This window comes from Pteropus vampyrus, unplaced genomic scaffold, assembly GCF_000151845.1.
Source record: "Pteropus vampyrus isolate Shadow unplaced genomic scaffold, Pvam_2.0 Scaffold74, whole genome shotgun sequence".
In the NCBI taxonomy this organism is placed as follows: Eukaryota; Metazoa; Chordata; class Mammalia; order Chiroptera; family Pteropodidae; genus Pteropus; species Pteropus vampyrus.
The window spans coordinates 1,777,102-1,791,929 of record NW_011888855.1 but is presented as its reverse complement, the minus strand read 5'-3'; the positions used below and the strand labels follow the sequence as shown (position 1 = coordinate 1,791,929).

Here is a 14,828-nt window from a genome sequence, read left to right as displayed (position 1 = left end):
ACTATCCTACGCTGTCTAACTTGTTCTTCAAAACACTGATATTCTACAGGAAGTTAACAAATTGCTTCAAAAAAGACTCCACGGTAAAACAGGCTTGGGGACAGATGGCTTAAATACATCTATACACTTTCTCTGAGGCTTTAATGTAAAACTTCAAGAGGAGAATACAGTAAGCTGTGTTTTTCCCAAACTTACTTAGCCAACAAGCTGTTTTTCATAAAAAACCTACATTTTGCAGGGCCAATGTTCCAAAGAACACACATTGGAAAAACACTAAAACAACACACATTTCTTCAAGAAACAAAGTACACTAAGCTAACAACATTTTACCAGTAAAATTCCTTAAAAGATATCACCAGAATGTATGTTCATGAAACCTGTATCTTATTAGAATAGCTATTTATCCCAAGACATAAAAGCAACAAAATTAAAGGTGCAGAAAATGGCCAACTACATTACCATTCATTCTACTTTTGGCTGTCCCAAAAGAAAAAAAAAATGCTAATTGGTATATAAAATTCATTTTTAGTTTGATAAGGAGATATCTAAAACAACTAATCAAAAGAGAGACTTCAAGACCAAATGTCAAGCCATTCAAATTCTATGAAAGGAAAATGTCCAGGGTTGTTTCTATGAATGCCCACCCTGCAGAGTAAGGTGTCTCTGAACATCATGATAAAGGCTTGAGATGTTAGCCTCAAAAGCACATCGTATGAGGAAAAATAGGCTAAGTGAACAGTTCTAAAGGACGTGACTAAATAAGGGCAAATGTGTCCTTGGTCACCACACCTGGCAGAGCACAGTGGGCATGGGATAGGTCAGCAAGACCTGAGTCACAAACACAAAACAGCATCAACACAGGTCCAAGCTGGAGTCAGATGAGATGGCTGGTAGATGAAAATGGCTACAATGAACAGCAGCTTTAATCATTCTTTATCCAAGCACATCAACACTCTCTGCTTTTAGAGGACTTTCAACCACTCAGAAAGCCGCTATAATGCCAGAGAAGAAAAAACAATCCCCTGAAACAAACCAGAAACACAAAGCTCATGCACTTTATTACAGGTAAAGACACTGCTGGCCTTAGTCAGAAACTAGATGGTGAGACAGTTCTCTTCACACTGTTCTAAAAAAATCTAGGTAACAGTGTTTACTGAATGAATTCCAAGCTCACAGCAGACCTGACGGGTTAAATTGAGGAGGGTGGAGACACACAAAAAATGCAAAAAAAACCCCACCAAATTTGTTTCAGGCAAGCATGCAGACACTAAAAGAGGACAGCTGACAGAGGTAAGAGACACTCATTTCAAAAAGGAGACAAATACAAAAATATTAGGACATTGAGAACACACACACAGATCTCGTATCTGAAAGCACCAACAGTTATATCATGTAAGATAGAGTATATACTCGTGCTCTAATTAGGAGGTGATGCAATTTCACTTACTTTAACCACACTCATGAATGTCTGTATGTGTGTAAACTGGTAGGTAAGTATGTGTATTATGTATATTTGGAAGCTTAAGGGGAAGGAGTCTTCCAATTTGGAAAATTGCTTCCATATAATACATTTCCCAATTTTACTCTACTATTAGGGCATCATTACAATTTTTAGGACCAATCATAATACTATCAATTCCCAGTTAAGTGTTTTGGCCATTGTTCATTTTTCATGTGTCTATAAAGAAACCAGCAGGTGAAGTAAAAAGCTGGGAGGTTTTCATACACACGTATATCTACATTCCTTCCACTCTATACCTAAATCTAGCTATCTACTCATTCCTATTGACGGCTAGGGAGAAGGTATATCAAAAAATAAATAACACATCCAGTATCTGAAAATATCTAAATGGCCAAAGGCATGTTTTATAGTAACGTACCCTAAAATCCTAAGTTAACAAGTTGTTTATAAATGTCTAGTATTGAATACATAAGAAAGTTAATAGCGGAACTTCCTTCATCTGCCAACACTTCAAATTTAAACACTGCCAAACTAATATTTTATTTGCATACTGATTTCGTTGATAATTCTAAAAACCTAAAGAACCTCTAGAGTTCTTGCAAGTTTTTCACTGCATCGTCTATAATGGGAACAATCTTGATTGGTCATCAGTGGAGGAATGGTTAAATAAATTATGGCATGTCCACACAATAAAATATTAAGTCACCATAAAATAGAATGAAGAAGCACTTTATGTTCTGACATAAAATGATGGGGCGGTGAATAGAAAAAGTAAAACCTGTGTGTATATCATGCTTCCTTTTGTGAGAAACGAAATTATATATATATCTTCTATTACAATGTAAAACATCTCTAGAAGGACATGCAGGACACTGTTAAAATGGGGTGTCTTCGAGAAGGGGGTAGGGAGTTGGAGGACAGGGAGGGAGGGAGGCTTTTCACAGCATATCCTTTAAATTTTAAACTGTGTAAGTATATTGCTTATTGAACATTTTTTTTCTTGTTTATTACAGAGTACATTTACATGCATTTGGCTTACCATCATCTGATCACAAAATTTATCATTGAAGGAGTTTGGAAAGAGCCTAGTAACTGAAGTCAGACGATTCACAACATTCAGCGTCAAGCTTCGATAATCCCCCAGCATCATCAACAAAGGTCGCATATGTGTATGGATTTGATCTACTTCTATGGTAGCACCTTCTAAAAACTATTTAAAAAGAAAGTTTACAAATGAAAACAGATAACAGAATATACTTTATAGCAGAAGGAAACACATATGCAACTCTAGTAAGTTTTTGTCTTCCCTTGGGAAAACGGACTATTAACCACATATACTTCAGAAGCTGATGAAATGAGAAAGATTAGTCATTACTGTTTAAAATTTGTAAAAGTTCAGTATGACTATAGAAGAGGTAGAGACATCATTACAATCCAGTTTTTATTAACCACAGGCAGACTCCCAGGCACACAGACAAGGGAAACAGAAAGAACTAAGGCGGAATCACACATACCACACACGCGTGCGCACACAGACATATCCCGCTCACTCACCTTTCTCATACAGGCCTCTCCGGCCTCCTGGAGCTCACTATTCGTGGAATTGAGTGCTTTGAAGAGTGCAGCAATGATCTTCTCTCTGGACTGAGGAAGGTAATTGCAGGCAGCAAGCGCATCTTTAGGGAGAAAAATCAATACGATTTCATTATTAACCTGAAAATACATGAATAATTTCTTTGTGTAAAGGCTCTTACAAACCAACAAAAAACATACCTTTTTCCTAGTATCTGGCCTCAAGAAAGACAAAAGAACACATGGTCTTCTTTTGTCTTTCCTGAGGCCAGATTTCACATTACGTAAGAGTGAAATCAACAGCCTGCCAGACAAGCCGTGATAAATCTTACACTCTCCAGCTAGGAGAAAGAGGACCTAAGGGGGAATAAAAGGGATCCCCACTGACACTGCTACCCCCAAGATGTCTTCATATAGGGTGAGCATGGCTGACCTGCGGGCAGACATATGCTGAATTCATGCCGAGGGCACAGCCTTGAATTCGGGTGATGAAAGGAACAGACACACACAGCCTGGCTTCTCTCCACTATCCATGTCTAATCAGGCAGCCTCCTCCCAGCTTACAGGGTTAAAGGCTTTGAAAATACAAATATCCTTAGGAAAGGGGACACATCTCAACCCTATGTTAAAAGATAACATTCTTGCCAGAGTAATGCCCATATTAGCTACCAGGAATGAATGAGAGGCACCCCAAAGAAAAACCCCAAGAGGAAAAGCTCAAAGCTGCCAAACGCCCCTGCGGCATACCACCCTCACTCTGGCCTGTGATGTCTCAAACAGCCCAGCCCTGTCCTCAGGCCTGGGTACAACAGTCTCTGTCTCTGCTTCTCTGCCACTAATTCAAGGACTCTGGCAATATTTTATTTAGGATATAAATAGCAACAAAGTAAGAGACAAAGTCAACTAAAAAAACTTGTACTGGGTATTTATTGACCAAAAAAGGGCAAGGTAGGTGCGGATGACTGTTCCTAAATACAAGGGTGAGCACTGACTGAGCATTATCCTAAACTTTGCACAATTCCCATGCTAAACACTGATAACTGACATTGTTCATGAAAGCCTTCAGACAGTAGGGTTCTCAAATGCCTCTGAATCATTACAAAGTCTACAAAGGTTGTCAAGTATCTACTGTATATATACTTCGATGCAGATGAAAACGGCACTATTTGAATAGTATGGCAACTCCTAAACCAGAATATTAGATTCATAAGAGAATTATAAAGAGTTTACTACAGAGTAAATTCCATAGTTTACTATAGGTAAAAATGATTTAAATCCTAATAATCTGTTGCCATAGCATTATATAGTTTGATAAATATACACATTTTTTAATCCCAACTTAAAAATGACATAAAAATATTTCTGGAAGTGAATAAAAAATTATAATTAAAATTAAAAATATAAAAAGCCAAAAAATGAACAAAAATAGGCCACTGTCCCCTTTCACTTTTGTACCCAGTAATTTGCTTCAGATTTACATTAACTTACTTAATGCTGCAATTCGCAAAGGAACGAGTGACGGAAGGCTTTTATAACAGGGCAACTTGGTTAAAGCTGAATCTTCAGCCTCACACAAATTCAAGAGCTGCAAAAAAATAAAACAATTTAACCTGCTCTTACTGTAAAGACATAATAACCTTGTAAATAACAGAACACAGCAATCTTCCACACGCCCCACAACACAATTAACAATTGACAAACTAAACTCAAATCCTAAAGAATTTATCAAACTGTGACTGAGATTTCTTATTCTAAAGCAAACTCAGTCAGAAAGTAAGAAAGTAAATTCTTACTTTCTCACCGACCGATACCACATTTTTTCTTTACACAAAGCAACTGTCACTTTATCTAACTGCTCATTCCATGATAGTAGACATATATCATCCTCATTTAGAGCTGCTTCCCAGTGCCCTGGGCCAGTGCTCAGCAAACATATGTGCTATCATTCAAATATCTGAGTGGCAATACTTTTTCAAGTACAGAAAAGCATAAGGAAGGAAGTTGAAAGTCAGTGGGAATACTATAACTCAGATTCCAGTGGTTATCCTTCTAGACATTTTTACCATACCTGTATATATTTATGTATCTAGTATATAAAGTATCAGTGTTTTATTATTTTCCCATTCTATTTATAGCCTCAAAAAATTGTTTTTTCCTTTTTTTTTTCCTTAAAGGTTTCCACCTAGTAAAAGATTTAGACTAGTAGGAAAGGATATACAGTGAAAAGCACTTCAAATTAGCACACTATTCTATGCCCTTAGGAAACCACCATTAGTAGTTACTTGTACGACCTTCAAAAATACTCTTTTCATATATAAACAGGTGTATGTATGCACACATACAAACATAGACACCTATCTCTATATCTAAGTAGCTATAACATAAAGCCAGATTCCAAACGTGACCACACATCAGAACCTCTGGGATACTTTCAGACATTAGGTTCCCAGGTCTGACCTCAAATTTATTGAACCCGAATCTCCAGGGAGAGGATGGACCCAAGAGTCTCTCTTTTTCCAAGATCCTCACAAGTTTTGATGCAGGCACCACACTGATAATCACCTAGAAAACCAGTTTCATTCCCCAAGATATATCACTCAACACTACTGGGTTCTGGTCTGAACTTAGTGAGAAATTTTCCATACAGGTTAAACTACATCTGTCTCTAGAACCACCAGGAGGGAGCTGCTCCCCACACCCACTAGTGGTTCTCCTGGACTCTCAGTCAAGGCTTAGGAGTGATGACTCTTATACAGGGATTATAAAAGGTATACAAGATCAAAGTTGGAACACATGATCCAATGACTCTATGTTCAAGCAAACACATAAGACTTAAAAAGTCCACAGGTAAATTTTCAAAATTGGAAATTCAGAATCAGTGTGGATTGGGATGAACTGGCTTCCTTAGGACATTTGCCTCGATTTACTCTGATAATGCTTCCAAGAGTATGATTCATGTCTTGCAAAAATTTCAAATTGAGATTGATCACCAGAGCATTATTGTATTCTAAGAATTAATGCTTATAATTTGTTTCTAAAGTTTAATTTGTTTGTCACTGTCTAGCATCACCATATATTGGAATATTTACAGTGACAAATACTTAGAAGATGCCACCTGCCATCTTATATTGGGTCGAAGAGCAAGTCAAGTCCACTAAGCAAGTAGAGCACCTGGCAAGACAGTGCGGTGATTAGGACCCAGGCTGTAAAGCAACCTAAGGTCTACAGGTCCCCTGCTGGAGGCCTTCAGAGTATAACGAACCCTCAGGCTCAGTTTCTGCATCTGCAAAATGAGAATAACTCAGTGTCCACACTTCTTGGGTGCTGTCAGAGCTACAGAGGGGCATTCATGTGAATTAAGTTCCCGACAGGCATGCGTGGCACATATAAGTGATTAATAAATTCAATAAGCTGGCACTTGCTCTGTGCCAGTTCTGGGCACCAGCTGATGGAACAGCAATTAAAGTTGATGGCACAATGTTATCTCGATTATGACTTTAAGGCCCTGAAGAGCAAGGTCCCCTATAGAGCACTGACACTGTTGTTCGAAGGACTTGGGAAACATGCACACTTTGTTGAACATCCGCAGTCACCACTCCCAGGTGTACTTTCTCCCCACACCCAGGTGTACCATACCTGTGTGGAGTGCCATCCCAGGCTCGGACTCGGTGCCTGTGGCCACCGCCCGGGCCTTCTCTGAATGCTGCCTGACCGGTCTTCACGCACAAAGACAGGTTACCAGACACACGTCACCATCATCCACCCCACGCCGCACCGCCACCCCCCTACCTCTGTGTAGAACACCTTATGCTCCACCACGTTAAGATCCATTGTGAAGAGCCTGGGTTGCAATGTAGTACAGAACGTGTTCCCCTCCATTAGGCCAATCTGCGCGTTGGCAGGCTGGTGTCTGAGCAAGTGCTTCTTAGGTGGGACCATATCCTGGAGGACCTAGGATAGGCAAGGAGGAAGCAACACTAAGCAGCTGTCCCTTGAAAAGCAAATACCTCTCATCACAACAGCTGAAAACAATTACCAATTTGAAAACCATAAAAGACGAAAAGTTATTATGGATGTCTCTTAGGGGAGGAAGGATGTGTTTCATGTGCTAAAACTGGGCTGTGGATATGTGATGCATTTAATTCCTCAGGCTCCAGAGTAAGCTCTCTTAAAACAAAAAAGAACAAAACTATCAGATTGTGCTCTACCGATGCAGAAAACCAGCCTTCTATTCTCTTAACATTGAAAATTACCAATATAGCCCTCAATATAAGCACATTGCTTTTTGTATATCTGAGGTCAAAAACAGCATGCATAATAGCACCCTGTGAAGTGGACACACAATTATAAATACGTATCATCTACAACTCGAATTTGAAGGAAAAAAGTCTCAAAAGTTTTGTTCAAATTATCCTGGTTCCAGTGACAGAAATCTCACCTCTTTATGGGGTTCCATTATCACTGTCACACTTTTTCCAGTGACCTGGGCCAATACTTGCAGTGAATGCATAGCCTGTTTTCTCACAGTGGAATTTGGAGAGGTGACTTCTCGAACCAAGTCATGTGTCACATGGTGAAAAGACTTTTCCTGAGCTGCCACGATCTCTTCCACCCTCTCCTCATCTTTTAAAGGTGTCGCACACCTCATCAGAAGCTGCTCCAGGGTGGTCTTGGCCATGGCAACTGCCCCATTGGAAACCTGCAGGCCAGGAATTCATTAGGTCCAAAGAGGGGTGATGCTGCCCACGGCACCCACAGCTCCTACACAACCTGCATGCCATAAACACTGTCACCAGGGGGTCTGTACCACTAATGTCACGCCAGTTAATTTAACAAGACTATTTCATAACCTCTACTTGGTACTTCAGTAGCTAAACCACCTTCTATACATAATTCCTGTTGTCATTCATAAGAGAAAATGTAGATGCAGACACGGTCCCCATATTTACCAGTCAAGCAAGCTGCCAAATGCCCACCATATTCTATTTGCTTGAGTTACATCTGCACAGGTTCACAAGGAATGCAGCTTCTGTAGGAACGTTTGCAGCACATGCACTGCTGAGCCTTATGACAAGACTGAGTAGTGGTGCTCCCCAACACAGACACAGGTGCACTGCTAGTTCTCTGGCCTCTCTGACTGTTCCTTATCAAGCCAGGTAGGAATCTGATGCCCAGAGGAGGCCAAGAGGGGTTTTCATCTATCCTTTTATTAAAGATGGTGTAATGAAACTGAAGCTTCTAGGACAGCAAATTTGCAAAACTGTCTCACACTAACTATTCTCCAGGCAAATCAGCTTCTTGAAATAGCTTGGTTATTAGCTTTGGTACTTCCCATCACCTACCTCTCCAGTCAAGTCCATCATGACAAAGAGAAGCGCTTTGAGGAACGTCTGCTGGTTCTGGAGAACCCAAGTGAGAGGCAGCCGCTCCATGAGAAACTTAATGGACACCACACCCCCCAGCTTTGCATACCAGGCCTGTTCATAACAACACGCGCACAAGCGTTCCACAATGTAAGAAAACAGAGGCAGCTGGCAGGCCTGGAGAGAAAAACAAACACACAACCATAATGTGTTACTGCAATTCTTAAACTACTAGTTTCTAGAACAACTACTCTTTGCCACAAACACCCCCAAAACAAAAGACACCCTCAATCTTTCCTTACCCTCTCCTTTGAGCCCAAGATGATACTTGCAACATCAAATATCACAGCAAGGGCCACCTCCCCAATCTTGCAAAGTTCCTTTTCTTCATATGCCATACAAATAGCTATTGCATCAATAAGAACCAAGGGATCCATTCCTTTCGACCCATTTTCTTCACTGTGAAACATGGCTGTGCTGGGCTGGCTGCCCACCTGGTAGCAAGGCAGCAAGAAAGGACCTGGAGGGGACAGAGAGAGTGTGAGACAGAAGAGTATATGCACACCGACATTCTTGTCTCTCAAACTGCAAAACTACTTCATTTTTTTCTTTGAGGTTAGGAACTCAATAAAAGCCAGTGCTAGTACTTTAGACCAACTTCTGTTAAATTGTCATTATGTTAAGTGGTCTGAGTCACATTAAGGCTATTTTTCTGAATGTTTTCCATTATACACTGTATTATTTTTAGATTTCTCAATCGTAACCCAAAAACGTATTCACTGAAAATGAGAACCACAATCAAGTATCTTCCTTTTTAAAAATTCATGGGGAAAAAAAAATCATGAACTAGGCCAAGGGGCAGAGCACTGGAATGACTATGGGTTACTCTCTGGATAGTCCTGACACACAAACAATAAAAGGCAACAACTATGACACCCAACACACACAGAGAACAACCTGCCAGCAACTATTAATTAATGCCTCGCAGGTACCCAGCACCAGAAAGATGGGAGTTATCAAGAAACTCACAGATATGCTGGGAAGTTAATGTTAATACAGAGGTAACACACAGAAACAACCTAAGTGTGAAACTGGATGGTACTGACTGTTCTCGCCAAAAAGAGTTAGAAAGGGGAAAGTTCTATGTATTCTGCAAGGCTCAGAGAAAGCTTTTTGGGGATTATGACGGTGGGGGACGTTGAGGAAACACACGAGAGCAGTGCTACTGCTTTGGCCACTGACGATGCTGGTCTGGCAGATGTTTCAAACATTTGGAGTTTACTTAAAAATGTTTCAGAAACGTATAGCACCAGGCAGTGCCGTGACATTCTGTCTCTTACAAAAGCACCAGTCTGCAATGGATTAGAAATAAAACCAGAGACAGACAAAATTGGTCTTTCACCACCCAGGGCCTGACAATGCCTGTAGCAGAGGCGGGTGACCTTCCTAGGAGAAGAGATAAGCACTGCGAAGGGGACCTTGAGGAGGTGGCTAAAGAACAGAGAGGAGGTGACAGAGCAGAGAGGTGATGTTGGAAAACTACAAGTGTGACTACAAACTGTCCGTTTTACACCCTGAGCACCCAAGAGTATTCGGCCCCCTTTATCATGAAAAACAAAAGAGCCAAAAAATATCGAGTGTATTTCATAGATAACACTTGGTAACAATTTTCATAATACAGTACCCTTCACTGAAATACCAATTACCTATTCAACATAATTAGGTGGAAAATTAGAAAACAAAGGCCAAAACCCAATCAGCCAAACTCAACTTCTTTGAAACGCCACAAGGTCCTAACCAAGTTTTTGAAGCTCCCTACAAAAGTCAAACAACCACTTCCTCTGCTCCACTCACCGCACTGCTGGGCAACAGCCACCATCGTGTAGTGGCGAATCAAGCTGGCTACAAAGGGCAGGGCACTGGGCCGGAGATCTTTAATAACAGCAGACATGAACGCCCCTGTCAGAGCCTGCTCAAACGTCTTCCGAGCTGGAGTGTCTTGTGCTTTGTAGCGATGTGATATGATGACATTAGGTATGGTCTTTTCTGTAAAGCTGAAAGACAAAATGAAATCATCACAACACTGAGGTCTTCAGTTGATGATTCCACTATTACTTATTTTCAACCTGCCCACTTTCCTCGTTCAAATAGGCCTGAGTGAGTTAATTTATCTTCTTTAATTTCAGCAATACCTGGAATCAAACATGATGGGTTTCATCGTGAACATTTATAACCAATGGTTCAAGAGACACCAAATATGCTCTACCTGATGTGAGCAAAGTCAATGAATCAGAGGTAAATTATAAAATGACAGCCAATTCAGTATCTTTACAATTTTTTATTTTAAGTTGATGTTTAATTTTGATCTTTTATAGTTGAGTAAGCCAAATTCTAAGAAGTAACTCCATCAATGATCAAATAGGGATGAAAATGCTGTTACTTAAAGGCAGCTATACATCCATTATACATTGAACACTGTGCCACAGGTACAGAATCAAACAGGGCTATGGATCTCATTGATAAAGCATGTGTAACCAAATATATGAGATTAACTAAAACACAAGAAGGGCAAGTCAGGAAAACACATATCAAACACAAAGATAAAAATCATCATCAATATTTTAAAAATTTCTAGTTTCTTTGAAACTTGAACAGCTCCATATAACAGAAAGTTCTTTCTATGACAAAAAATTGCCTCTAATTTTTCTGACTCTCTGGTTCTGCCTCTGAAGCTAATAAAATACATGGAGACCTCTCATTCCCACATGCAACATCTTTAGATAGTAAAGAGAGGTCAGGCTGCCCCCCACTCCACACTTGAGTCTTCTCGGGTCTTCTCGGCTCTTCTCCACTCTTCTCCAGTCATGGCAATGCTCCTTATAGGCCACTGTGGTCAAGGTGCCCAAAACAGACATTTGAGTCCCAGGATCCCCCTAATCTGCTCTTCTCCAATGTTCCCAACAACCCAGTAAGTGGCGCATTTGGCTTAAAGCCAAGAAAATCTGCAGTCAAAGCCAGATCCTTTCATCCACATCAAGCAAAATCTAAAGTCTTCATCCAGCTCCCGAGAGGCCCTATTCAGCCCTGTCCCACCCACCTCTCCCATGAGCATGAGAAGCCCAGCATCACTGGTCCCCTGCTGTGCCCGCCCATCAGGAGGCCTCTGAGCTTGTGTTCTCCAAAGTTCCTCTGGAGGTTCTCACAATTTTCTCCCTCAAACTGCACCGTGATCACTGTTCATTGTCACCTACTCTGAGAGAACTTCTCTGACCACTCTATTTTTCAAATTGCCCTTTTCACACCCTATTCCCTTAACTTGATATATTTAATAGCACCTTATCACTACCTGAAATATTATACATTTGTTTCTTTCTGCTTGTTGTCTTGTCCCCCACTAGAATGTAATTAGTTCCTTAAAGCTGGCATGCAGTCTTGGACACAAATCAAAGGGTACTCAAGCTATGAGATCAGAAAAAAGAAATGCAGAGACGGAGAAAGCACTGTCTTCATAATAAATGGATCCTGGATATCCAGAAGGCAAAAAAATAAAAGCAGACGCCCTACTCCACACCATTCACGAGAATCAATTTTAAAGAGGTTAAAGATCAAAATGTAAAAAAGAAAAAATCAAAATGTGAAGGACAAACTATACAGCTCTTAAAAGAGTATCTTCATGACTAGGATGTAGCAGGAAAACGATTTCTTACAAATGATATAAAAAACACTGCAAAAGGAAAAATATATCAATTCGACCACAGTAAAATCATGAACTTTTGTTCATCAATAATTTCAAACTGAAAGACTTAGAAACAATGACACTCCAGTATCCCTGGGCACACCCAGCAGAGAAACCTTAGCCCCTACTCATTTAAGGACCCCTCTTCCCTCTCACAAGAGATAGTGATTCCAAGGCAGGGGGAGAGAAGGCACAAGGTAGGCCTGAAATGTCTTGTTGAGCTAGAAAGGAAGTACTCCATGGGGACATGTCAAAATAACACAGAAGTCAGCCTGCAGGGGCTCTCACTGACTAAATCTGGACAATCTGGCCATCCAAGTAATGGATTGTTATCTATCAAATAAGAATCCATGAGCCTATACTGCTATACACAAATATTAAAGGAGAAAGAAAATCTCTTCCTTACTTTACAAAAAAGGGAAACTGGAGGTAGAAACTGGAGGTATATCCATACAATGGAATACTACCCAGGAATAAAAAGGAGCAAATGACTGACAAACCATCCATCATAAATGAGTCTCAAAAGCACTGTACCAGTTTAGAGAAGCCAGACACAAGAGACCACACATTGTATGGTTCCATCCACATTAAATATTACATATCCAGAAAAGGCAGATTTACAAAGACAGGAAGTAGATTAATGGTTGCCTGGGACTAGGAATGGAGATTAACCGTAAACAGGCAATGAAGGATGTTACTAGGGAGATAAAAATGTTCTAAATCTGATTTATATTTGCAACGCTAAGTTCCTAAGAAATCATTAAATTGTACACTTGAAGTAGATGGATTTTAGATAAAAGTATACCTCAATAAAGTTGTTAAAAAGAAAGAAAACCACCATTTTATAATCATCATATCAATACTAGAATCAGGGAAGAATCATCAATAAATACTGTAACCAGCAGATAAAACTTCAGTGAGAAACAAAATGTTTACATTGTTTCAACCTATCTCCCCACCAATTATTTATAAATTACAAATAGTAAAAGAACCTGACAATGAAGACAGGACTGACAACATTCTCGCCAATGGGACAAGCCACAATCAAACAGTCCCTGATGTGACTTCTGGGGGGTTTCTACTAGACATGCATAGTCTGAATAGAATCATGAAGACACAAATCCACACTAGGGATATTCTACAAAGTAACTTGTGTGTATTTTCCAAAAATATCAATATTAAAAAAAAAAGAAAAACCAAATAATTATCCTATTTTTCTATGAATTTATCTACTTCATTGAAATTCTCTAATTTATTGAGCAAAGTAGTTGCTTGTAACTGCTTTTTTAATGTTAAAAACATCGGGAGTGCCAATGCCTTTTTATTTATGATACTGGTTATCTGTGCCTTTTCCTCTTCCCGCTGAGAAAGAAAAGAAACTCTACTCTCTTCTTTACCCTTGCCAGGGGCTTTTCCATTTTATTACTCTTTCAAATAATCAACTTTTGGATTTACTGAACCATTCTATTGTATGTTCTTCTCTTTTATTTCTTCTGATCTTTATTTTCCTATATTTTTCGCATTTTTAAAACAAGTATTTAGCTCAATTTTTGACACTGTTCTAATGATTATTTACAGCTTTACTGAAGAATAATTTATATGCCATAGAATTCACTCATTTTAATTACAAAGTTCATGAGTTTCAGTTAAATTTACACAGTTGTGCAATCATCGCCACAATCCAATTTTATAACGTCACCCCCAAAAGTCAATTCCCTCTCCCACCCCTAGGGCAACCATTGATGACAACCTTTCATTGTAAAAGAAAAAATACAAATATCACATGACAAATACTTAGAGAAAGAAAATATCACTATGGACAGGAAAAACAAAAGATCCACTGAATGCGTATCATGTAACAGGTGCTGTGGATAATGGTGAGCGAAAGGGACAGAAAAGGGCATGACCCTTGGTTCTCAAAACTTCCGAGCTAGTAAAGAGGCAATAACAAAGGCAGATCATGACTGAGATCAATTCTAATTCTCAAGCACCCAAGTTCTCCGTTCCTTTTTCTCTAAAAGCCAAGAGCAACATTACTAGGCAAATAACATCATTTTCCTGACTTGAACGAATATGCTCATAACATTAAGAAATCTGCGAGATCCTCTTTATCCCTAATTCCTGAAACAAGATAGAACCAATCACAGAGAATTAAATTACCAACATACTTAGGGTGTGCAAGGAGCTGGTAGAGAGCATGTTTATTGTCCTCTAGGCTCATCATTGCCACCAGGAAGCACTTGATCACTTCCCACGCCTGCCGACGGTAGTAGGGCTCAGTGTTGGCACTTTTTAGGCAGTCCAGAGCGGTTTCAATGGCCTACAACAAAGAACACAAACACAATAGTTTGTACTGAATTACATGATTTTGACAAGCTTTCACTGAAAGCATCTGCAGTACCCAAAAGAATCTTAACCTTGAAGTATTTTCTCTTGAAGTGAGCACAGCGGGCCCACTCAGGCTAACAGGTATTCACCACACAAAACTTCCCGCCTAAAGGCAGTGGAAGTATGAAATAAGGAACTGCACGATTCAAATTAAAATATAAAATGGAGTTTGCTAATTTTGTCTTAAATAGCCAATGGGAGATTCCAGAAATTAAGTGAGCTCAGAAGGCCCCTTGTGGCGGATTTGCTGGATTAAACTAGATACTAAATCATCAACACACTTACCAAGGTCTTCGTGAGAATAATG

General features: G+C 39.7%; 1 protein-coding gene across 1 annotated transcript in view; it reads right to left on the bottom strand.

Moving 5' to 3' along the window:
• TRRAP (transformation/transcription domain associated protein) overlaps positions 1 to 14,828 on the bottom strand; it is a 114,650-nt gene that overhangs the window by 59,487 nt on the left and 40,335 nt on the right. Inside the window, exons 22-30 of the mRNA XM_023532004.1 lie at positions 14,302 to 14,453; positions 10,252 to 10,451; positions 8,700 to 8,917; positions 8,377 to 8,574; positions 7,473 to 7,733; positions 6,824 to 6,985; positions 4,523 to 4,619; positions 3,017 to 3,138; positions 2,502 to 2,672 (exon numbers count right to left, since the gene is read on the bottom strand). Of these exons, the coding sequence (XP_023387772.1) occupies positions 2,502 to 2,672; positions 3,017 to 3,138; positions 4,523 to 4,619; positions 6,824 to 6,985; positions 7,473 to 7,733; positions 8,377 to 8,574; positions 8,700 to 8,917; positions 10,252 to 10,451; positions 14,302 to 14,453 (1,581 nt within the window). The remainder of the gene's footprint in view (positions 1 to 2,501; positions 2,673 to 3,016; positions 3,139 to 4,522; positions 4,620 to 6,823; positions 6,986 to 7,472; positions 7,734 to 8,376; positions 8,575 to 8,699; positions 8,918 to 10,251; positions 10,452 to 14,301; positions 14,454 to 14,828) is intronic.